At 41.0% G+C, this 26,013-nt stretch overlaps 1 protein-coding gene across 3 annotated transcripts in view; it reads left to right on the forward strand.

Annotated features, from left to right (window-relative positions):
* The window catches only part of LOC138744465 (cGMP-dependent protein kinase 1-like), a 592,254-nt gene that overhangs the window by 384,705 nt on the left and 181,536 nt on the right, over window positions 1-26,013 (forward strand). For all 3 annotated transcript variants that reach the window (XM_069900680.1, XM_069900681.1, XM_069900682.1), the window contains exon 5: window positions 3,885-3,948. In XM_069900680.1, the coding sequence (XP_069756781.1) occupies window positions 3,885-3,948 (64 nt within the window). The remainder of the gene's footprint in view (window positions 1-3,884; window positions 3,949-26,013) is intronic.

Genomic DNA, 26,013 nt, shown 5'->3' on the forward strand with positions numbered 1-26,013 from the left:
TACATGTCAGGGCGAAGATATGCATCTTTAATTTTTTTTCAAAGCTGAAACACTTGCAAATAGCTACATCACCTCATTGTAAATCGCAGGCTTGAACTTGGATTAAGAGCTAGTCAAACACCATTTACTGACACAGAGTGAAGTGTTTTCTTTGACTGGGAGCATGGTAGCCCTCATAACTGACTGGTGTTCAGAATTATAATGCAAAATTTCATCTGCAGTTTGGAACCTAGTTCGGTAATTGTGGTAAATGATGTTTCATAACCAGTTAATGTTCAATTTTAATCATAATTCAATGTTACGAAAAATAAAATGTTTTGCTCATTTGTAACATGCATTCATTTTGAGGCACATGAAATTGGATATTGAATGTCAGGTACAGATGATTGTCATATCAGTATACTAATACATGCTTTGTTAAATATACAAATGAGAGTTTGTTTGTCTTTTTCCATCCAGCCAATGCTACTCTGCAGATACTCTTTACCCTGGTTTTGTACTCAGGCACTGATCTCCTGACTGATTTCCTAATTACCTTTAAAGCATCCCTTGAAGAGAACCTGCTTGGTGAAACTGGCTCCCACCCATTAGCAAGACAGCAGATGGCCTGTGCATGAAACCAATCACACATGGGGTCAGCAGGCTAGGGGATGGAGGAGAGAGTTTGGGGCCACAGAACAAGCCTGCCATAGAACTAAGGATACATTTGTTAGAGAGCAAAGCCATGTGTCCTAACATCCTAATGCATGACAAAGGCAGAACCCCCCCCCCCCCCACCCACTTAATCAGCTGTTGAAGTTCTCAAAACATTAAGTACTTCTCGTATTCAGAATCTACCACATTTCAATATTATGGAGCTTTTGAGTAATAGAGTAATACATCACAGAAAGGCCTTTCAGCCCAACTTATACATGCCAGACAAGATAGTTGGATTTGGCTCACACCCTTCTAACCCTTTCCTATCCATGTACAAGTACAATTTTGCGGCCATAAACCTATTTATTTTAAGTTGAATATAATTGAGAAAATGCTTTAAAATGTAACATTTAAAATTTACAAAACACAAACTTGCTGGATAAACTTAGCAGGTCATGCAGCGTCCACGGGAAGTAAAGGGTAACCAATGTTTCAGGCTCATTAAAATATTTTAGATAGACTCAGATAATTAGGAACATTCCTCAACACATACCTTAATTCCTACAGAATTTCCTGCACCAGGATTAACCTAGCCTTCATTATTAGCCTTCACCTAGCCTTCATTATTAGCCATTACTAGCCTTCACCTAGCCTTTATTATTAGCCATTATTAGCCTCACATAGCCTTCATTATTAGCCTTCATTATTAGCCTTCATTATTAGCCTTCATTATTAGCCTTCATTATTAGCCTTCACCTAGTCTTCATTATTAGCCTTCACCTAGCCTTCATTATTAGCCTTCATTATTAGCCTTCACCTAGCCTTCATTATTAGGCTTCGTTATTAGCCTTCACCTAGCCTTCATTATTAGCCTTCGTTATTAGCCTTCACCTAGCCTTCTTTGTTAGCCTTCACCTAGCCATTTTTAGCCTTCGTTATTAGTCTTCGATATTAGCCTTCGTTATTAGCCTTCGTTATTAGCCTTCCTTGTTAGCCTTCTTTGTTAGCCTTCACCTAGCCTTCATTATTAGCCTTCACCTAGCCTTCATTATTAGCCTTCATTATTAGCCTTCACCTAGCCTTCTTTGTTAGCCTTCACCTAGCCTTCATTAATAGCCTTCACCTACCCTTCATTATTAGCCTTCGTTATTAGCCTTCGTTATTAGCCTTCCTTGTTAGCCTTCTTTGTTAGCCTTCACCTAGCCTTCATTATTAGCCTTCACCTAGCCTTCATTATTAGCCTTCATTATTAGCCTTCACCTAGCCTTCATTATTAGCCTTCATTATTAGCCTTCACCTAGCCTTCATTAATAGCCTTCACCTACCCTTCATTATTAGCCTTCGTTATTAGCCTTCCTTGTTAGCCTTCATTATTAGCCTTCACCTAGCCTTCATTATTAGCCTTCACCTAGCCTTCATTATTAGCCTTCATTATTAGCCTTCACCATGCCTTCATTATTAGCCTTCATTATTAGCCTTCACCTAGCCTTCATTATTAGCCTTCGTTATTAACCTTTGTTATTAATCTTCGTTATTAGCCTTTGTTATTAGCCTTTGTTATTAGCCTTCATTATTAGGCTTCATTATTAGCCTTCATTATTAAATCGAATCCCCTTGTGGGTAGTAACTGAGAAAGGAAAGAAATGCAGATGCTGGATATCAAATATAAAAACAGAAGCTGTTGGAAATATTCGGCAGGGCAAGCTTCATATTTTGGATGTAAAGCAAAACTAATGTTTCAAATCGAAGACCCAAGTTCTACCCAAGACTCCTGCAACATTATATCTTCTTTTCTTCACGCAGATGTGACCTGAACTGCTGAGAATTGCCAGCATTTTCTGTTTTTATCCCTGCTGCTAGGGTTAGTAAATTGTTACTATTAAATTCCTTTCCCCCCCCTCTCCACGCCCACAAAGCCAAACACTGCACTGGTATCTTTTCTTCTGAGGCAACTCCCTGAGACCTACTTCTACTCCGATTTGCGGGTGTTGAGGCAGCTGATGCGACCAGTGTGTGAACTGCACCCTCTCCTAACTGGGCAGAGGAGCAGGTGGATGGGTATGTAATAAGCTGCTTCACTCCTTCCGCCACTTAAGCGGGGCTACTGTGTACTCCCAATGCATGGACTCCCATTTCTCCTCTTGAGAAATCAAGGGCCAAGGATTCCCAAGTCAGTGGGCAAGTTGCATTTTTTTTCATGGAATCTTTCCCTCTGTCCACCTCCTAATTTCCTCCCATGACCGTGCTTGGAACAGAATGTTACTTCTAGCAATCAGACGTCAGGCATGTGATTGACACTGCCTGTCCAAAGGAGCTGATTGAGTACATGGAGGATCTCTGCCGAGGATAGTGTTGGCCTGCATGAATTTGGAGGTTCTGTTAGAGTCTGTTTCCAGTACCTTGAGTTATCTTGTGGTATTCCTTATTCAGAACAGGGATGAAGCTTGAGTGACGCTGCACGTGACGCAAACTCAGAAACAGTCCCCGCTCAGGCATTTTATGGCTGCTGCAACAGCCTTCTTTGTTTGGGGCACATCCGTAAAAGCTTTGCGTCAACGTGGAAGTGACAATATAAAAGAACCCATAAGTGTGGCTTTGTTGCTTTTAATTGGAACAAAGTAAAGTCAAAAAAGAAATCACTGAGGAGTTTTTTTAGAAACTGAAGGAGTTGAGATTCTGCTGTTTAAACGCTACACTACAGTTAACATAGCGGTTAGCACAATGCTATTACAGTGCCAGTGACCCGGGTTCAAATTGGGCGCTCTCTGTAAGGAGTTTGTATGTTCTTCCCGTGACTTGCGTGGGTTTTCTCCAGGTGCACCGGTTTCCTCCCAGCCTCCAAAAACTTATGCGATTGGTTGGTTAAATTGGGTGTAATTGGGCGGGGCAGGGCGGGTTTCATGGGCCGCAAGGGTAGAGTAGAAATCATAAATGACCATTAATTTTTAAATATGCCTTGAAGATTTCTTTCCTTTGACTTCAATATTGTGGTGGTTAATGGCAGTGACAAAGCCAAAGATAAGGGTATAAAAATATTAAATGTTATAAATATTCAGCAGGTCAGATATCATATGTGAAGAAAGTAAACAGGGTTAAAATTCCAGGTCAATTACTTTTTCTCAATGGTAAATTGATAGGAATTTTATGACTTTATTTATTCTGCTGTTTCATATCTGTTTGACTGATGGTGGTAATTAGTCTTGCAATGTAACATGTGGCTAATGAAGGAACCTTCTTCTGTTCCACAGTGTTCCTACATTCCAAAGCATTTCAGAAGAAATACTCAGCAAACTAGCTGATGTTCTTGAGGAGGTAAGTTTGGCCCGTCGAATGTGTTAAATCACTAACAAAAAGAAGATGAACAAATGATTTGAACCAAAGCAAATGTATTTATTTTCAAGCTAATTTATCTAAATGGTCTTTATATAAATCAACGTAAGAAATCAAAACTTGATCGTGATTTTAGGAAAAGTGGTGGATCTTAAATGTAACTGAGGTTTGCACAAACCATTGAGATCTGCAAGAACAAAGTCTAAATGTTGAGAGAATATGCCTCCACTTTGTTCTGGTGGGGTCCTGACCATAGATATGGGAAGCATTGTCTGTTTGATATAGGACTCCTTAAGACAAATGTTGTTTTCAATTCTATCATTTATGAGGGATAAAATCTGCTCCTATTTACAGATTATTTTTGATTTCCAGTTAGTAATTAAGTATTGCAAAACAGCATTGGGAGTTATCAAATCTAATATAAGGTTAGAACCATAGAACATTGCAGCACAGAAACAGGCCTCTTTGGCCCTTCTAGTCGGTCCCGAACCATTTTTTTTTGCCTAGTTCCACTGACCTGCATTCATTCTATTGTCCTCCATACCTTTCCCATCCATGTACCTGTCCAAATTCTTCTTAAATGTTAAAATTGAGCCCACATTCACCACTTCAGCTGGCAGCTCGTTCCACACTCCCACCACTCTCTGTGTGAAGAAGCTCCCCCGTATTCCCCCTAAACTTTTCCCCTGTCACTCTTAACCCATGTCCGCTAGTTTATATCTCACCTACCCTCAGGAGAAAAAGCCTGTTTACATTTACTGTCTATACCCCCTCATAATTTTAAATACCTCTATCAAATCTCCCAGTGTAAACTGTATGAAACCTTTGTTTGCAAATTATAGACCTGGAAATAGAGAAGATTGTTATAATATTTAGAATATTTCAGAGTGTAATTTTCCATTTGCTTACCTAATGTTTATAATTGTTGAACTGTTCAAATATAACCTTTTAAAAATATGAATACAGAAATTATGGCTGCCAACGTTGGAAAAGAAAAAAATCTTGCGCGATATGCCACTACTATTTTAATGGTAACACAGTTGTGATCAAAATAAATGAATCCTCATTGTTCAGTCCAAATGGAAGTATGTTATGACAATTATAGGGTTTCATCACAAGGTAGCAGCTAACCCACAACTTAAACATATGGATTGTTTGGAAAATATTCTGCAAAAAAGCATCTAATGGTAAGAATTGTTTTCACTTAAGTGTTCGTAATTCAGCCCATGCTGTTATTCTCATCCAAGCTTTGTAATTAATGCACTGGATCAGAACCAAACTGTCCAACATTGCTTGAAATACAGGCCGATCTTCAATCTCAATGAATGAAGTTCTGTTCTAATTGCTGCACATTTTTTTGCATGAATAACAGTAACTGCACTTAAGAAGTGAAACAGGAAAGTCTGATGATCGTGTAATATACATTAAGTGCTGGAGAAATGCAGTGTCTGCATGAAACAAAGATGTAGAACCAATGTTTCGGGCCTGAGATCTTCATTAACATATGAGCAAAAAGCAGGCAGGCTCCTGAATAAAAAGGCAAAGGGAGGAGGGGATAAAGGGCAGGGAGAATATCACAGGCCAACAGGAAAGAGGTCATAGCTGGATATGGGTGGGAGGGCAGAAAGCAGAAAAAAACTGGGAAGTGATAGGGAGAGGGGATAGTTCCCTGAATGGGGTGGGAAGCTGGAGAAAAGGATAGGGGGGAGAGATAGGGGAGTGGCCTAATGGAGACTGGAGAAGTCAACGTTAACGTCATCTGGTTAGAGAATGCCCAGGAAACATGAGGTGTTGTTCCTCCGATTTGCAGGTGGCCTCGGGTGAGCAGTGCATGAGACCAGGGACAGACATGTTAGTGTTGGAATAGAGCATGGAATTGACATGGTTGGCCACTGTCATATCCCTGTTATTTCAACAGGCAAAGTAAAGGTGCTCAATAAAATGATCTCACAGTCTGCGACTATTCACCCGCATGTAGAGAAGGCCACAACAGGAATACTGGTTGCAGTTGGTAACCCCTTGAAGATTCACAAGTGAAGTATTGCTTCATTTGGAAGGGGTCTTTTGGGCCCTGAATGGTGGTTAGCGAGGAGGTGAGAGCCCAAGTGTGGCATTTGCTGCGGTCACAGGGGTAGGTACCAAAGATGCAATTAGAAGGAAGTGGTAAGAGGCAGAGGGAGTCATTGGAGAGCACAGTGGAGAAGGGAAGATATGTCTGTTCGTAGGATCACATTGCAGCTTGCAGAGGTTAATATGTTGGAAACAGAGGTTGATACAGTGATAGGTAGGATGAGGGGAATCCTATCCCTGTTGCATCTAGGGGTGGGGGCCATGCATTGGAAATAGAAGTGATGTGAGTAAGGGCCAAGTTGAAAATGGTAGAGGGGAAGCCACATTTTTTTGAAGAAGGATGACATTTCCAATATTTTGGAATGGAAGATGTCATCCTGGGAGCAGATGTAATGGAGATGGAGGAATTTTGAGAAAGGAATAGAATTCCTACAGAGGGAGGGTGTAAGGAGGTTTAGTCAAGGTAACTGTGGGAGTTGGAGGATTTGTAGAAAACTATGACACTCTCTTTGCCACCTTATGCCCATCCACTCTGAATGCAGTGCAGCAACATGGTTAAATAGCTGTTAAAGGAAATCTTTGTAATGCTGTCAAAATAAGGTTGCATGGTAAATTATCTGAGAATAATACATGTCATTGGAGGATTATTTCCAAACATTCTTCATATCAGTTTATAAATTATTCTCTTTGATAAGAGGAATATAAAGGCAAATTATTATCTAACTGCAGAATTGCAGATCGGTGAAATATAAAAACGATTGGAGTATTTAATGCACATTGTTGTAAGTCAGCAAGTGGTTAGGAAGGCAAATTACATATTGGCCCTCATTGTGAATGGGTTGATATTTTCAAATAAGGAAGTCTTGTATCAATTACTGGTGAGACCATACCTGGAATACTGTACACAGTTTTGTTCCTATTTAAGAAAGGGTACACCGGCACTGGGGGAGGGGGGGGTGCAATCCCAAAGAGATTCACTCAACAAATTTCTGGTTATCCTATCACAACTGGCTAAAGGAGATTGAGGGGTAATCTTATGCAAACATCCTGGGGGGATACAATAGGGTAGGTGAAGAGATGTTTCAACTGGTGGGAGTCTCTTGATTGAGGAAACATCATTACAATTAGGGGATGTTCATTTAAAACTTCTTGGTGACAGAACTTTTGATAGGGGGTGGTGATTCTCTTGAAATCCTTCCCCTAGAGGGTTGTAGAACTTTTTAAAATGGAAATGGTTGTATTTTGAAAGATCAAGACACTGGAACAGAAGAGGTTTAGGGTTGATTAGTGATGGGCAGGCTTTGGGTTCTGAGTAGCCTGCACCTGCTCCTGATTTCTTAGGCCTCTTACATCCTGAGATCCATGGAAAGTGTTTCAAATACCGTTGAGGATGAGGCTGTTCAATATGTACATAGATGGAAGCTTGGACATTGAATGGTGGCACTCTAAGAAAAAATATTTTGAGTCTTTGGTTGCATTAGGGTCTATATTATTTTACAGTGTGTAAATTGGAAATATCCTGACTGATGCTCATTCAAGTTGGGAGTTCAGTCTGGTTTTACTTGGAATCCAACATGCGGGCATAAAGGAGCCTGAGTCCATTGTTATTCTGATGTTGCCAACCTTGGCATGGTGAATGATTTCAGTGGAACAGAATATTGAGACAGTTGTTCTTTGAATGGTTAACATGAAGTTGAGGCATAGAACAAATTTCTAATTCAATCTGCATGATATTGCTGTGAAGCCAACCAACAAAAAAGAGTGGGCTATTTGCCATTCTTACTGAAGAATTCTCAGTTATAAAGCTATTGTTCACTTGGAATAGAGACAGTTCAATGAGCCAGCGGAGACAGAATGTCATGTGATGAGGCCATGAGGAAATCAACTTACTGGTGCTGTCAACTCCAGTGAGTGTTCTCTGGAGATTCAAGTCATGAGCTGTGCCTCAGTCTATATAAAGCTCTAAATCAGCCAGTGATTGTAATCGCATGGTTTTGATTGTTAGCCAGGCAACATCACACGCACTGACTGAGAAAGTAGGGATTTAGAGGTTGTTTGCATAAGTGTCTAGCTCTCTCATTCATAAGAAAACTTTTCCTGTTGACAGAAATTTAGGTAAACAGTTGCCTTTTCTCAAGTTTCCAAGCTGAGTATGTGCTCACAACTTTACATGCTCATATGAACTGGGCAACAGAAAAAATGCTCAGTCTGGCCCTGTGCCCTTCTGAGATTCCCAATTCTTAATCTTTGTGCCTTCTGACTAAAACTTCAGCTGCAGGGATGGAGAGGGTAATAAGTAAGGATTCCCAAAAGTGACTGAAAACTAATGCGGTCAGACCTGCAGTTTTCCCATCACTTTGCTAACTTAAGAGCTAGGCCCACAACAGGTGGAGAAGAAAATCTTTGTCTTTGCTGAAGTGCTTTAGAAGAGTGCCAGTAATAATCAGGAATGTGTGTCTTTCTCAACCATGGAGAAACCTTTGGCAATTTGCAGATAATAAACATTTGCAGTAGGATCTCTGTTGTAAAATAGAAAATGCAGAAGCCAGATTTATGTACAGCCACAAACAATCTCCTGAAGGAACTCAATGGGTTGAGTAGAATCAATGGGTTAACATTTAGGACCAGAAAACTTCCTAAACCTGAAATGAAATGAATGGCCCCAAACATTGACCATTCTTTCTCTCCCACAGCTTCTGCTCGACCTGCTGAGTTCTTCCCAGCAGATAATTTATGGCTCCAGATTCCAGCATGACCTTTATAAAAAGGCAATGATCTCTTGATCAATTTTATAATTCCAAGTATTGGAGTCTTGCCATAACATTGCTGTCAGCCATTTGTACCAGGCCAGTCCTTAAAGCTGGGGAACAGGTGAAAATGATGCAATGGATGAGAAATGACTAAGTCGCCAGAGAAAAACAGTTGATTGATCCTTCCTGAATCTAGTGATTAAAAGAAAAAATGTACGGTATTATTTGTCCGATGGGAGTGCTTCATAATTGTGTGAATCAATGCTGACCTCCAATTTCCAGTAACTGCCAACTTTTCACTTTTCCTCATCCTTCTGACCACCCTCATATCTTTCTCAGACACCTGCCCCCTTCTTTTCTCTTAGAAGATAGAACATATCACAGCCCTTCGGAGCAACATATTATGCAGACCTCTAGACACCAAAAAAAATAACTACCCCCCCCCCAACCTAATAACCCTTTCTGTTCTTTCCCCTTCCCTTTGATATCCACCAATAATTTCTTCTTCATTCAGCCTCCCCACTCCACCCCTGGCCACATTGAGGTAATTGCATACCCTAAGAAGGGTTCAGGCTTGAAAAACCGACTGTCTTTTACTTTCCATTAATGCTCTGTAAACTGCTGAATTTCTCCTGCATCTTGGTGTATTCGGTGGTTTGCAGAGCACCTTATGCACTGCATTCTGATGAGGACTTGGAGGGAATCTATTGAAATGTGTAGGGTGATCTTACAATGGACTTGGGTCCTACTTTAGGTGAGGGTTTAAAGTCACTTTGATGATCCTCTGCATGCCAACCTACCGTGTGATCTCTATCTTTTCTTCTATTATTGATTCCACCATCCATTCCTGGATGTACTGTGCTATCCCGGAAATGTTCATTCTTAAATTTTTATTAATATTGTTCTGGACCCAGAGGACCCCAAAATCCAGCAGCAATAGAAATTGACCAAGACAAATGGTTACTTAAACAAAAGTTGCTTTTAATTATCTTTAAACATGAAAACAGGATCAAACTTTAACTTATTACTATTAACTTAGCCTAACTTAAGCCCTTTCTAATGTATGTAATGTGTGTGTAAGTTAGAAATAAAAGTTCTTGATTCACAGTCCAATCTCACCTCTCACTCCTCCAAGTTCACCGGTATCAGGCAATTCTTATACTATGCACAGAATTTAACATTTATGAATGTTCACCAGGCTTTGGTGCTTGAAAGGTAAATGGTTACCGCTCAGAAACGTTCTTGTTGGTTTTCAGAGAGAGAGAGAGAGAGAGAGACTTGTTGCTCGTTGGATACAAATGGGGTCCTTCTGATCAGCCACTTCAGTGTCTTGCCGAAGAAACTTGCCCCCTCAGGGTTCTCCAGATGATAACCTCTTTCTTTCAGGTCACCACAGAGTTCCTTTTCGTTTCCCTTATTTCAAGTGAAACATTATGCAGCCAGCCATATCCTCTTGTATGTAGCACAAGGGCTTTGACCAGGCTAAACTAAGAATTAACAACTTGTCTTAAAATGGGGCTTTTCCACAAGTTTGCCAGCTTGTCCCGTTCCAGTCCCAGCTGCTGCTGCTGAACTGTAGAACTGAATCCCCTCTCTCTCTTTCTCACTCAGAGAAAAACCACATCTCCCTCTTAGAACAGCAAACTGCACTCAGACTGCAGCACCAGACCCAATCTTCTGAGTTCGTTCATCTGTTGCTTTCCAAATCAATAATCCATTACTCCACAACATGTCCAATTAACACCTACTTGCAAAGTCCTTATAGGCATTCTTCAAAAATTTTACAAAGGCACTTGGAGCCTGGACTGTCTGGCTTGAGCAGTGCTCCAACATTTTAAATGAGATCTGTTTTGAAGTGTTTGTATCTGTATGTGACCCAACTAAAAACCCTTCAAATTTATCTCCTTTAAAACATATCAAAATACAATATAAAATAATCAGACACAATATATAGTCATTTCTTCCATTCTCTTCTACCCCTCTACCTTTGCCAATTTTGCTTTGGTATCAGTTGCATCTCAGAGCATGAAAGACTGACTCATTTTCTCGACTGCCCAACAGCCATCCCTGTGGGGAAAACAAAAATTAACATCCCACTCACTGCCTTCTCCAGATGTCCCTTGCGCTCTTGGGACTGTCACATGATACAGACTGAAAACTGTGTAGACACTGACGTGTTTCAGTGCATTAAGGACTTCCAGTGTTAAATGGATGAAATTGTTTCAAATATTCAAAAGCTTGCCTAGCTAATAAGTGCAATTTCTGTGATAGAGATTAGGTTCTGCATCTGAAAATGCTGTAGCTTTGAGTATTGCCCTGATGCTCTGGGAATTGGGCACAAATTCAACCTGTAAATAATTGAGGAGGGGCACCTCGGACAAAGATTGGGGACAATATAACTCACAGGATGGGCTGCTATTTGATCGAATGGTTAATCATCAGACCAATGGAAACTTCTCCTTCAAGAGTGCTGTTACAGCTGACCGGAGGGGAACCTTGATGGCATCTGGGGATGCTTTACCTGACCTGGATACATACAAATGCTCAGCAGTGGTACAAGCCAATCCCTCTTTGTGTGAATGCTCCATAAAATGGCAGTCCAGCCATTTGAGCTGGTTAAACTGGATATTTTTAGCTGTCCATAGTGCCAACTCTCCCTTTCACCCTTATGATTGGTGCTCACTTTTATTGACTGAATAGCGATAGCATAGGAAAATGTGTTTTGAGACAAATTAATACAATAATTTTCACAAGGATATTGGTGGGTCTGGGCGACTTGAGTAAAAGGAGAGATTGGATGCGTTGGATCTTTTTTTCCTGGAGCGAAGGAGGCTGAGGTGACATTATGGAGGTATTTAAAATCATGAGGAACAAAGATAAGACAAATGGACCCAGCCTTTTTCCCAAGTTATGTAAGTTTAAAAGTAGAGGGCGTAGGTGAGAGGAGAAAGATTTAAAGGACCCGTGGACATCTTTTCACACAAAATGGAGGGTATATGATGTGAGTCATCCGAGGAATTGGTAGAGGTTAGGAATAATTACAGCAATGAAAAGACATTTGAACATGTACATGCACAGGGAAGGTTTAGGGGGATTTGGTGTTGGGTTGAAGGGTCAGTTTCTATGCTCTGTCTTTAATTAAACCGATGCAGTGCTCCAGATTAACATGCAGTATTGTGATGTCAGCAGCTGTAGATGCAAAACTTGATATATAATTATTTAAAACTTTAAAGCTTTTTGGAAGTGAGTTCTCCATCAAACAATCTCTGATTCATTGCATCTCTAAATGGGCAATTTCAGCCTGCAATCATTGCCTCAATGTCCAAAGGTCCTGTGAAAATATATCTGTGCCAAGAATAACCAACAGAGTGGGGGATGTGCAATGTGATGTAACAGATTTGTTTCTCCAGTCAAACTTAACATCCTTTTCATAATACTTCATTCAAATGTCTGACATCTGTTAAGGATAACTCTGAAATGTCATGCAGATGACCAGGATGTCCATCAATCCAAAGAGGGGTAATCTCGTAACGATCTCCCAAATTTTGAATGAGGAATTGCTTGGAATCCTCTACCCTTGAGAGCATTTATACTGAATCTGTTTAAGGCTGAGACCAATATGCTTTTGGATATGGGAAATATACAAGAGAAAGGATCAAACATGACCTTGGTGAGTAATAGAGAACATTTTAAAGGGCAGTAGCAGTCCTTATTCTGCTTCCTTTCATCCAGGATATGAATATGGATGACGAGATCTCTGTAGATGTACGGCTTATATGAGAGATAATCAAAATGTTTGGAATATTTACTATATATTACGGCATATGAGATGACCCTTGAAACCCTCAAAAATCAGGGGTAATTTTATACACCAGATACAAAATTGAGACCTCAAAAACAACTGCTCGATGTCGATTTGACATCCAAGACAACCCTTGAAGCACCACCCCACTGCCGCTATAACCCACCCAGACATTTTACAATTGTAAAGCCTGAGGTCCCCGCTCCTGCCTGGGAGCCCGAGGTCCCCGCCCTTGCCCAGGAACCGGTGCCTCCCAAGCCAACCTTGTTCGATATGAATGGCACCACGCCCGACGCTGAAGGCTTGCACCCAGCACCGTTTGGCATCTGCCCGGCCAGAAGCAAAGAGGTTTTTTTCGCTCGCTTGTTTAATTTACAGATATGACAATTGGGGGTTGGGTTGTTGCTGGGAGGCCCGGACACCAGAAAACTGGGGAGTCATCTTGTAGGCCCTATATATGATAGAATGAATATCAGGCTGACACATTACCGTAGTCCCACAGAACTCTGCCTCAATGCAGAATCCTGCTCATTTAAGAAACTTTTATTGACATTGCTGGTCCCTAATCCGGTATTGAGAATCTTCCTTAGAATTGTGTATTCATGCTAGTTTTTTTCCTGTACTAGTACTCCCATCAGCTTTTCCATGATCATCATTCCAGACAAACTGCATAATTTGGATCAAGAAGTGCAGACAAACACATGTACCTTGGGTATTAGATGTCAAAGTACCATTGCTGGAGGTTCAACCATTAAATGACCTTCTATTCCACAAAGGATTATAATTAAGATGTCATAGAGAAACCATATACCAGGATCATCGCAGCTTATATTACATAACATGCGTTGTGTTGTAGAACATTTAACAGGGGAGTCTTGAGTCCCATGAGTTATGAGTGTAGATGGCTACAACCTCTGGTAAAGGAGGTCATGTCATAAAGAAGGAAAAAGAGATGGAGAGGATTGGGGAGGGTTGTGCAAAGTTCAGAGCCTTCACAGCTGAAAGCGTGGCTGTCAAATGATGGATTGACTAATAGAGTCAATATAGTTAAGAAACCTGAATGGGAAGAGTTGAAATATCCTGGTTGACGGTCTTCAGGGAATTGCAGAGGTGCTGGGATTTGTGGGCAATTGAGTCATAAGCAAATTGAAATCAATTTCAAATTCATTGTTTAAGTGGGAGTCCTGATGTCCAGCTTTCATGTAGTTGATGGGTGAACAGGAATTCGTGTAAGTAAGGGTAAACTCAGCAGAGTTCTGCGTACTATTGAGTCGATAGAGGATGGGAAGCCAGCTAACTATACATTTGAGTGTAACAGGTGCCTGTAGTATCTCATGTAATCTTTCGAATAGAGAAATCTTCCTTTTTCCACAGCAGAGATGTAGTTTTTGTGATACTTCTCACCAGCCGTCTCCTTTTATAGAATTCCTTTGGACTGAGATATGAGCAGTTCATAATAGCAACAGACACTTCCTTCACCTCAGATGCTTCCAGCATAATGAAATCATAGCAGTAATTGCAGCCAAAGATAGCATTTTTTTATCCAAAGTTCTTGGACGTTTCAAGCAGGCCATTCTCCTTTTGCTCTGGAAACAGAGCAATAATATGTGATAACACTTGGTATAAGAATCCTCATCATTCAGGATCTACATGGCACAATGCTGTGTGATGGTGTCAGAACACTATACATCTGCCAGTGAAAGAGCAAACAGGAGACAAGCATGCAGTAACAAAGATGGTATTAGTCATGTACATGGGACAAAGCTTTTCATCTTCACAGTCCACTGATCAAACTTTTACCACTAATATCTCCATTGTGGCTTTTCTTTTCAATTGAGGCCAAATTGAAAACTTTTCCTCTCAATTCAATCTTTCCTAATATTCATTCTATTGTGCTTTAGATTAGAACCATAGAACAATGCAGGACAGAAACTGGTCCTTTTGCCCATCTAGTCTATGCTGAACTATTATTCTACGTAGTCCCATTGACATGTACCTGGACTGTAGCCATCCATACCCCTCCTTTCTATGTCCCTTTCCATATTTTTCTTGGATGTCAAAAATGAGCCCAAATTCCACACTTCAGCTGTCAGCTCATTCCACGCTCTCACCACAAAGATTCCCCCTAATGTTTCCTTAGTCTATGTTCTGTAGTCCTGTAGTCCTCAATGCAATTTCCAAAAGCATAGAGCCGATGATCAGTGTGAGTAAGTAATTGCATCTCACATTTATTATCTTGGCTGTAAGGTTTTATTTTTGGTATGCTGTTGGTTTTTAAGATTACTTTGTAATGATATTTTGTTGCAAATTTCAATATTAAAACATGCTACACTGCAGAAAGGGTGTGCATATGAAAAATTTAAAGAAGAAACCATCATTTGGGAGTTTTCAACTTCAGCAGTCAAAGAGAGAGAGGGGAAGTTGATTACTGACCCTGCCTTCATTCATGCTGCCAAATATGCTTGAATGCTTCATGGTTTTTTTTACGTACTGATCTCTTGTGATGTGGACATTGCTGGCAAAGCTTGCATATATTTTACATCCTTAGTGGCCCTCGAGAAGGTGGTAAAGGCCACTTTCTTCAACTTTGTAGATCTTCTGGTGAAAATATTGACAAAATGCTTCTAGGTAAGGAATTGCAGGATTTGGACCCAGCAATACTAATGTCAAGATATACCTGATGTCATAATCCTTCTTGGCAATAGGTTGCTAGTCAATGTAGCCAAGATAGGTATCTGCTGGACATTGTGTAGCCTTGAACCAGGGTTTAGGGAGTGAATTTTATCATGTTGGAGAAATTTTCAATCAAGCAGGCTACTTTATGGAGCACAGCTGGAATCTGCATTCATTTGGGACCATAGCAATGTGCCATCTTGATCCTATTTATGTTGTGAAGGAAGAGGAAATGATTTAGGATGTCAAGAGGTCTCATTCTCAGCAGGATCCCCAAAGTCTAACATGCTGTTGTAGCTACATTGTTCATGTGACTAGTCCAGTTTAGTTTCTGGTGAGTGATGGATGACCCAAGAATGTTGATGGCAAGGTTATAGCTAAACACTAAATGTTGCTGTTTGGTCATTTTGTTCAGCTTCTTGACTATCTACTGCTAGATGTTGATGCAACTCTTCAAGGGAAGGTGTTCTGGAGTAACAAGCAAAACCTTCCTCTCTCTCTGATGAAGAGGTAAGCATATTTGCCTCTCATACAAAAGGTTCCCAATTTGATCCTGGAAAGAAACATCTTTAATGGAGGATGCTCATTGAGTTCCGGTTGAAATTCAACCCTACGCTTCTGATTTTTGAGAACTTGATGCTGAATGAAATAATTCCTTTGATCAGTCTCTTCAACAGTCTGCTTCTGGACCCTGCCAGGGCAGCAGTTCCCTGGGAGGAGAATGCATCTGTGCCCAGGAGTCCGTGTGGAGAAGGCATCACTGTCTGCTTGTTCTCTGAACTTCCAAGTCTGATGGGCACTTCAGGGAATGGAATCAATTCCAGACAAGAATAATAGTGTTTTAATTTGGGAATGATGTAGATATTGTAAATATAATTTGTTTTTTTTTTAGAAAGGTTCAGCTTCACTTCATTTACCACCACAACCTCTCTAGCATCACAACAGATCCATGGCAGATGCCATCTTCCTGGCCCTACACTCTACAATGGAACATTTGGATAACAAGAGCGCATTCATCTGACTCCTATTATTGATCACAACTCTGCCTTCGACCTGGTAGTTCCAAAGAAACTCATCGCCAAGCTCGGAAGCATAGTATCACAATCTGTGCAGCTGAATTCTTGACTTCCTGATGTGCAGACTGCAAGCAGTGAGGATTGGTGTCAACACCTCTTGCATGATAATCCTTAACATTGTGAAGTCAGTCTCTAGTTGCAGGTATATTCATGACTGTGTGGCCAAACATTGCCCTAACTCCATCTGCAAGTTTGCATATGCCACCACTGTTGTCAACTAGATCTTCATCAATGACCAGACAGTGAATAGGAAGGAGATAGAGAGTTTGGCACCAACAACTCTCTCAATATCAGCAAAAAGAAGGGACTGAAAATGAGATGGGAACTCACATTCTTGTCCATAGTATATCAGCAACGTTGAGGTGGAGGTGGTGGAGCCATCTTAGCAACAGTCTGTTCTGCTCCAGCCACATTGATGTTACAACCAAGAACGCATAGCAAAGTTTCCACTTTTTCAGAAGCCCGAGTAAACTTGGTTTGTTCTCAAGATTTCTTACCAACTTTTACAGATGCACCATGGAAAGTATCCTGTCTAGTGCATTACAGAAGCTGCTCTGCCCAAGACTGCAAGAAGTTGCAAGTGTTTAAAGGCCATTACGCGAACTAACTTCCCCTCCATCGCTCTGTCGTACATCACACTGTCTGGGGAAAGCTGCTAACATATTCAAGGACCCATTTCACCCCGGTCATACTCTTACCAACCCCCCACCCCCCCCCCCCCCCCCCACTTCCGTCGGGCAGAAAACATGTACCTCCAGGTTCAAGGATGGTTTCACTTGTGAAAAATGATGCGCTTGCACCATTTTAATGGTAGGTTTCTCAGCACCTTGCACTTTTCTCCATTCCTTGCACTACTTAACTTGGTCCCTATGTTGTTATTTATTTGTTTGTTATCATTGCACTAACCTATATTTCAGTTGACTTGCCCAGATAGCATGTAAAAAGATAAATCTTTCATTTTTATCTTGATTCATGTAATTCAATTAAATTTATAAACCTGTCGAAAAATTACAAAGTGAAACACAAAAGTCTACGGATGCTAAATGTAGTAAAAACTCAAAAATTCTGGAGGAACTCAGCCAGTCGAACAGCGTCCAGAGGAACCAATATTTCGGGCCTGAGGCATGAGTAGAATTCAGACAGGTGCTTGCATAAAAAGGCCAGGGGAGGAAGAAAGAAGGGCAGGGTGAGGAGCATAGGCCAACAGGAGAGAGGCCATCATTAGACATGGATAGGAGGACAGGAGGGGAAAGGTGGAAACTTATTTGGGGGGGAGTGGCTCTGTGAATTACAAATCTGTTTCCTGTCATGTTTGTTTGAAGCCTCGGCAGAGATTGAAGCTGATTGCTCGATCCGTGAGTTGCCAGTTAAGATCGCCTGGTTGAGGCACTTTAAGATTTCGAGGGCAGCACATTTGATTCCATTGTTGGCTGGTGTCTGGATATCTGTTATATAATTCCCCCACTTGGAAGCTGGTAAGCCCCATTTCATCATCACTTTGACCCAGCACAACAGGAGCCCAGCGTCTCGACTGTAGTGAGATGGCTTTAAGTTCAAGGGCTCTTCCTTCTATTCTCTGATCTTCCACAAGGGAGGAAAGAGGAATCTATGAGGGAGAGTAATTAATAGAGAACAGCGGTGACTGAGGGAGTTGCAATGAATTAAAGAAGGTACCAGAGCAGTGCTGTGTGCTGTGGACCGTGATGTGGTATCAGTTTGGGTTGAAATCATGAATAGCAGGGAACTGAAAGCAGGGGTGGAAGTAGTTTATCGCCCTCGCAAATGTGACCTTCTCAATATCAAAGTGGGAAAATATCAAGGGCATGTTTGAAGCAAACTGCATTTATCATGGGAGATTTAAACCTACATATGATTGGATGAAACAAACTAGTAATGGCGTGTAGAAACCCATTCAATTCAGTACAGGCCCTTCAGCCCACAATGTTGTGCTGACTCATGTGATATACATATATATATATATATATATATATATATGTGTGTACTCAAAATTTTTGAGGCATGTTCCAGGGATTGTTTTTGAAAGCAGCATATTTCAAAACTTTCCCATAAACAGGCTATTTAAGATTTAGTTGTTAGTTATTAATAAAGGGTCTTGTGGTTAAATGTCCCCTTGTGGTGGGGGGGGGTTAGTAATCAAATTCTTAATGCAGTTGAATTATGAACACTATAGATTAATGAACAGTGTCTTTAGTTTACCAAACGACATTTATAATGAGATGAAGAAGGAATTGTCTGAGATGCACTGGGTTATCAAATGAAGGAGTACCTTGGTACATGAACAGTGGCAGATATCCAAACAGCTGGGGTGCAATGATCAGTCTATCCCAATCAAACAGGCACACTCTGTGGATAGCAAAGAAGGTAACAAATAATGTTAAATTGTAAACAAGTTGTGCGAAATAATAAATGCAGAGGACTGGGAAGATTTTAGGAAAGAATAGTAGAAAACTAAAAAGGCTGTTAGAATGGTGAAAATTAAATTTGAGAAAAAAAAACCTTACCTATAGAATAAAATCAAACTGCAAAGTTTTCTTTGGATATATTAATAGGAAAATGCTGGCCTGAGTAAATTGGATCTAAACAAAAGAGGGGTTGATTTTAAGATGAAAGGGGGTTTCTGCTACAACTGTACAGGGTCCAGGTGAGGCCACTCCTGGGACACCGTGTCTAATTCTGGTCTCCTTACTTGAGAGAGAATATTACTAGTTTTGGAGATTGTACAGAAGAGATTCACCAGTTTGATTCCAGAAAAGAGGAAGTTAGTTCATGAGAAGCGATTGAGTTGCTGAGGACTTTACTTATTGAAGTTTAGAATGATGGGTCTGAGGGGAGGGGGGATGCCATAGAAACGGCTAAAATTATGAAAAGAATAGATAAGATAGAAGTAGGGAGGTTGTTTCCACTGGCATCAGAATGTGTCTAATCGGGGGAGACAATAGGGTAACCGTGGTGGGAGGGGGCACAAACTGACATTTGAAGATTCGCTCAGCGGGGTGGGGGAGTGGGTGCTATATATGTCTTGAATCTCCTCTGTGCGCCACCATCACACTTCCCCTCCCTCTGACGTAACCAGACAAACACGCATGCTTACAGCGCAAGGAGAAGAAACCACATGACGCTAGTGCTACGGATGGGGGTGGCACAATAACTTACTTGGGGGGCATGGCCCATAGATTCCCCATCCCTTGATGCAGAGCCTGGTCTGGTGTGTAAGACTAGAACCAGGGGACAAATTCAAGGGAGTAGATTTAAGACAAGAGATAAGAAGGAACTGTTTCTCCCAGAGAATCATGAATCTAATTCTCTGCCCAATGAAACACTAGAGGCAGCCTCATCAAATTTATTAAAGGCGCAGGCAGATAGATATTTGAATAGTCGGCAAGTAGGATTGTGGGGAATGGGGGTGGGGTGAGGAAACAAATGGAAGTGAGTTTATGGTCAGGTCAGCCATGATCTTATTGAATGGCAGAGCAGGCTCAATAGGCCAGATGGTCCACTCCTGCTCCTATTTCTTAAGCTTTTATTTAGACAATGAGGCTGGTGAATTAATAACAGCAAAAAACAAATAGTAATGTGTTCAAAGTGGTTTTTTTACATGAGTCCACATCCCTAAGATATCAGATGGACTCATTTTAACCAACATGTTTGAACTTAGAAAAATCCCAATCACAAGGGATAACATATTGGAAAGACCCGGGGACTTAAAGGCGACTAAGTTGTCAGGACCCAATGGAGAAATGAAGAGGGTGCAAAGATAGTGGACCCATTGATTGAAATGTTCCATACTCACTAAACTCCAGGAGAGCACCAGAAGATTAGAAAACAAGAAAATTGACTCATTTGTTTTTTTAAAAAATGATAAAGGCGCGAGTGAGGGAACTACAGAAGAGCCAGGAAGGCTGAAAATAATTAAACCTGGTTGTTTTATGAAAGATAAATCACGTTTGATCATTTTGTTTGAATCTTTTGAGAATGTAACAGGAAGAGTTGATAGAGGGAAATCGTTAGACGTATATTTTGATTTCCAAAATTCATTTGACAATAGTCTTAATGCATAAATTAAAAGCTCACAGTGTCGCAGGAAGTGTGTTTGAATGGATTGAAGACTGTAGTAGGCCCTTCATAGGGTGGAAGGAAGTAACTGGTGAAGTATCACAAGGATAAGGTGTAGGTCTGCAATTGATCATTTTGATGGAGAGAGGAATGGTAGGTAAATATTTGCTGTTGATACAAAAAAGAGATTTTGTGATAAGGGCATTGTCAATCTGAAATGGGATGCAGACACATTGAGTTGGGGGGGGGGAGAAGGTATCAAATAGAGTTTAACATGGGGAATTTGCAAGGGCAAGCACTTTGATCAGAGGAAACAAATGGCAATTATCTAAAAACAGAGATTGCAATTGAGGTGAAGGACAGATGGGTCTATGTGCATGAATCAGAAAAGAGCTGCCAGGCAGGTGCAATAATGATCATGAATTTATGGTCATACCTTGTACTTTTTTTTGTACAGGTGGACTACCAATTCTACCTTGCCCACAGGAAAAAGAATTTCAGGGTTGCATATGATGTCATATACATGTGAATTTTGATAATAAATCTAAAATCTGATATGAATCAGAATTTATTGTCATGGACAAATCATGAAATTCATAGTGCAAACATTTATATATAACCATCCAACAATTAATATAAAAACTAATAAAAGTAATAATGTATGAAAAGTAAGGCAATGTCTTTGGTTCACTATTTATTCAGAAATCTGATGGCAGTGGAGAATAACCTGTCCTTGTGCCGTTGAATGCCCATCTTTAGGCTCCATTTACCCAATGATGGCAGAGTGAAGAGGGCATGGCCTGGCTGGTGGTGGGGGTCTTTGAGGATAGAGCTGCTTTTTTAAGACACCGGCTCATGTAGATGTCATTGATAGAGTGAAGTCTGGTGCTTGTTATGTCACAGGCCGAGTTAACAGCCCTCTGGAGTTTTTTCTTGTCCTGAGATTTGGCACCTCCATTCCAGACAGTGATGCAACCAGCCAGAATGCTCTCCACAGTATACCTGTAGAAGTTTATGAGAGTCTTCGGTGACATACCAAATCTCCTCAAACACCTCACAAAGTAGCCGCTGGCGAACCATCTTTGTGATTGCATCAACATGGAGGCTCCAAGATAGATCCTCGGAGATGTTGATCTTCTCCACTACTGAGTCCCGATGAGGAATGGGTTGTGTTCCCCTGACTGACTTCTTCCTGAAGTCCACAATCGTCTCCTTAGTTTTGCTAATGTTGAGCGCAAGGCTGTTGGTGTGACACCCCTCAATGAGCTGATCTATCTCTCTCCTGTACGCTTCCTCATTGACATTTGTGATTCTGCCAACAACTGTGGTGTCATCGGCAAATTTGTAGAAACATTGAAATTGTGTTTGGCCACACAGTCATGGGTGTATAACGTGTAGAGCAATGGGCTATGCATGCATCCTTGAGGTGGGCTTTGGTTGATAATCAGTGAGGAGGAGACAGCTTTTCCAATTCATACTGACTGCAGTCTTCCAATGAGAAAGCCAAGGATCCAGTTGCAGAGGAGGGTACAGAGGCCTAGAGTTTGTAGCTTCTTCACCAGCACTAAGGGAATAATGGTATTGAAGGCCAAAAGCTGTAGTTGGTGAGGAGCTGATGAGGTACAAATTGCTGTTTTCGAGGTGATCCAGGGCTGAGTGGTGAGCCAGTGATATTGCATCTGCTGTGGGGCGATTGTGACGATAGGCGAATTGCAGTGGGTGCAGATCCTCCCAAAGGCCCCATCCCATGAGGTGTTTTTCTGTTAATGGAAGTTCTGGGGTGATGCTTTACAAAATTAGAGCATTCCTAGGAAACATTTTTTCAGCCGAAATGGTGTAAAGCAAAGACCCATTCACTACTATTGGAGGGTATTTTCGTAAAAGCGAACACCGGTTTCTTCGTAAAACACATTTTTGTAATTTTGAGTATTTTTAAAGCAGGGTATAACTGTATAAAGTAAGGTTATGTAAACTTGGATGGAAATGAGAAATTAAGTTAAACATTTAGTTTTGTGTCTCCATAATTTATATCAATATTTTAACTAACCATTGTGAGTTACATGTGTGTTTAAATAAATATATTATTTCAGTTTTAAATGTACTTTAAATATCTCTTTATTTGTATTGAGGGTTTTTTCTGTCTATTTCAACTGATTTTAAAAGCCTCAGCAAGAATTATAAACTGCAAAAAGTCAAATGCCTCTCAGGCCACGTTCCACCGCCGGAGGTTCAGCAGCTGCTCGCAGATTCGATGAAGGGTCCCGGCCAGAAGCGTTGACTGACAGTTTCTATTCATGGACGTTGCCTGATCTGCCAAGTTTCTCCAGCTTCTCTTTGTTTGCTACTCGCAGATTGCCTGGCTTTGCAAAAACCGCAAAAGAGTGTGTCTTCAGGTTTGAATGGAGCCCCAAAACATCCCTGAGGACACAGGGAGTAGATGGGGATGGGGGTGGGGGGAGGGGGTAGGGCAATGGGGTACAAGTATGAAGATTAGACTGTCAAACACAATCTGGTCCATTGCATAATAAGATGCCTTGGCTCATCTCCTCTGTCTTTGCGGTTTAGTAATTTCATTGCTATTAACTAACACTGCATTCTGCGATCATAATATTCAGTATTTCTTTGGGTTGATGACTTTTTTTGGTCATTGGGAAGAGAGAATGTCAAATATTTGAGGCAGCCAACCACACTGCAGCTTTTGAAAAATATTGGTGCTTACTATTGATTGCCTAGCATGTATATTGACTATTTTGGATATACTTCCTGACCTCTAATTCATTGTACTGGTGGCATCAGATTTCACTGCAAATTGAGAACATGCTTGATGGTTGCCTTGAAGGCAGTGTTACTTTCAAAAGCTTGCTATGTTGATTGATGCCACCACAATAGTATTTTAAAAAATAAAACAAATCCACAGCTACTTGGAACATGATTTCAGAACATAACACCTCTCCCTCAGGCCTGGCCAATCTGTCTGTCTCTGGCAGGACCACAGCCTGAACTTCCTGGCCATCTTTTTCTTTCTTGAATGTTCTACAAAATAAAGGCAAAATATTATTTTAAGGCCCATTTAACTGGGGGAAAAAAAGTAATAATGGAAGAGTGAGATTGCAGTACATCATAATTTGACACCTGATATTATAATCCAAGGATTTAACCTTCAGTCTGTCCAAAATGTACAATGGGTTTTCTCCAACTGCCTATCTTTCATCTGGGGTTTAACTACAACATTGTTTTTACTGTAGTTTATAGGGGAAAAATTAATTTCCAAGTGAGTAAGATGCCGACTGGGCACTGTAAAGGTTGCTGGGAAAGTAGCCGCTTGGTGCAACCTGTTCAAGAGCAAGGCAATCAGATCCTGCTCGATGACAATTAAGTAAATTTGTTTGCCGGTGAGAGTCCATGAGAGGGCTGATTAGTTTGTGGAGGGGGAGAGAGTGTTTCCTGGCAACCTCAAAGTGACAGAATTGTGATCTGCATATCCATGAGGTGATCTCAAATCTAAATTATGTAAACACATGAATTCTCTTATGGGATGTGGAGTGATAGAATGTGAAACTGTATGATTTTAATTCCCAATCTCTTTATATTCAACAAATTGGAAGAAATTAAAATCGCCCCCCACCACCCCACCCATCCTGTATTCATCCTTGAATAGTGTGAATGTGTGCAATGAACAAAAGGATGTGACCTTTGTGCCACAAAGGAAACATGAGGTGCAATATTGCAGTGAATATATTGAAGTTCAGAGAACATACTAACAGAAAATATTGCAAATAACAGAGGCTGCGCGAATTTCCAATGGGTATTTTAATAGCTGGATCTACAAATTGATCTTTCATACTTTGTTGTACAGTATATTACACACACTCTGCCTTAGCAGGGCAGAAGTATGATGTTGATATTTTGTGACTGGCCTGTTAAAATGTTACCAATTGATCCTGATTATCTGTCTTCTTCCTCAAAACATTTCAAATCTTTATTCTTCTCCTCAAAACATTTTGTTACATGGTTTCACCAGAAGGTTTCCAGGTATAGCTCTCATTCAGGCAAATCTCTCATGTTCTTTGAGGTATCTTCCGAGAACTCCTCCTTTCTCCTTCTCAAAATGTAAACCTTTACCTCAGATTCACTGAATTACACTTCATATTAAACTGCAATTTATATTAGGAGCATGATGCTGGAAGAACTGAGAGAGTCAGGTAGCATCTGTGGAAAGCAATAGGCAGTTTTGGGCCTAAAATCCTTCTTCAGGACTGGCAAGAATAGAAGGATAGGGATAGGGGGAGAGGAGCACGTTCTGGCAGGTGATAGGTGAATACAGTTGGGAAGGGGAAGGGAAGAAACAAGCTCAGAGATTGCAGGGGGAAGGGTCTTTGTCTGTATTTGCCTATCACCTGGAAGCTTATCAGCCTATGCTTCTCTCCCCCATACCCCCACCCCCTACCATTTTATTTGTATCTCGTGCTTACTATTCTTGACTAAGGGTCTTCAGTTTGAAACATTGGCTGTCTATTGCAGTGGTTCCCAAACTTTTTCAGGCCACCGCCCCCCCCCCCCCCCCACTTTATCTCCCAGGCAGTCACCAGCCCGGGTAGTTATTGACCTGAGTGGTCACCATCCTGAGCAGTTCTGTCCAGGGCAGTCAGCATCCCTGGCTGTCACCCCCATCCCCTGGCAGAGAGTGCACAATGAGTATTGTGGGCTGAGTTTGCTGGAAACATTCAGACCGCCCCCTTTTCTCCTCACTGACCTCTCCCTGACTATCCCTTTTTTCTTTGCCATCCCCTTGGATCTCGTCACTGCCCCCAGAGGGAGGGCACTGATGTTTGGGAATGGCTGGTCTATTGCTGTCCACAGATGCTACCTAACCCATTGTGTTCCTCAGCACTTTGAGCGTTGCTCCAGTCTTCTAGCAACTGCAGACATCTTGTTCCCTGCAATTTATAATCAATGAATTGCTCATAAAAATGACAAGTTGATGGAAATCATTGCCAATAAGTTCAAAGTTCAGATTAATTGTCAGAGTATATACAACACTTCACCTCAAACCCTGAGAATCTTTTTCCTGTGGGTGAGGCAGAATCACCACTTATTGGTCGTGCAAAAAATTGTGTTCAAGAAGATACATATACATGTAAACAAATAAAGAAATGTAAACAAACTGACTGCAATATACAGAGAGGGGGGAAAAAATCAAAAAAGTGCAAGAGTCCTTAAATGAGTCCCGATTGAGTTTGTCATTGAGGAGTCTGATGGTGGAGGGGTAGGGGTAGCAGCTATTCCTGAACCTGGAGGTCCGAGTCTTTTGGCGCCTAGACCTCTGTCCTGATGGTAGCAATGAAAACAGAAACAGAAGGTGCTTGAAGGTGCACTATTCAAGGTAAAAATGCTTCTTTTGCTGGCACAGACCAAATCAACGGGAAAGTGATCTATTTTCAATTGAGATGTTAAAAAAAAAATCTGCAGGCATTTGACAAGATATTTGTTGAGAGAACACTTTTCCTTGTGGGGAAATTGGGAACTTGGATTTCTAATAGTTGGGGGGGAGTGGGATGGGCGCCACTCATTTAAGATGGAGACAGAATTTCTTCTCAGAAAT

The sequence above is a fragment of the Narcine bancroftii genome, chromosome 10 (genome assembly GCF_036971445.1).
Source record: "Narcine bancroftii isolate sNarBan1 chromosome 10, sNarBan1.hap1, whole genome shotgun sequence".
In the NCBI taxonomy this organism is placed as follows: domain Eukaryota; kingdom Metazoa; phylum Chordata; class Chondrichthyes; order Torpediniformes; family Narcinidae; genus Narcine; species Narcine bancroftii.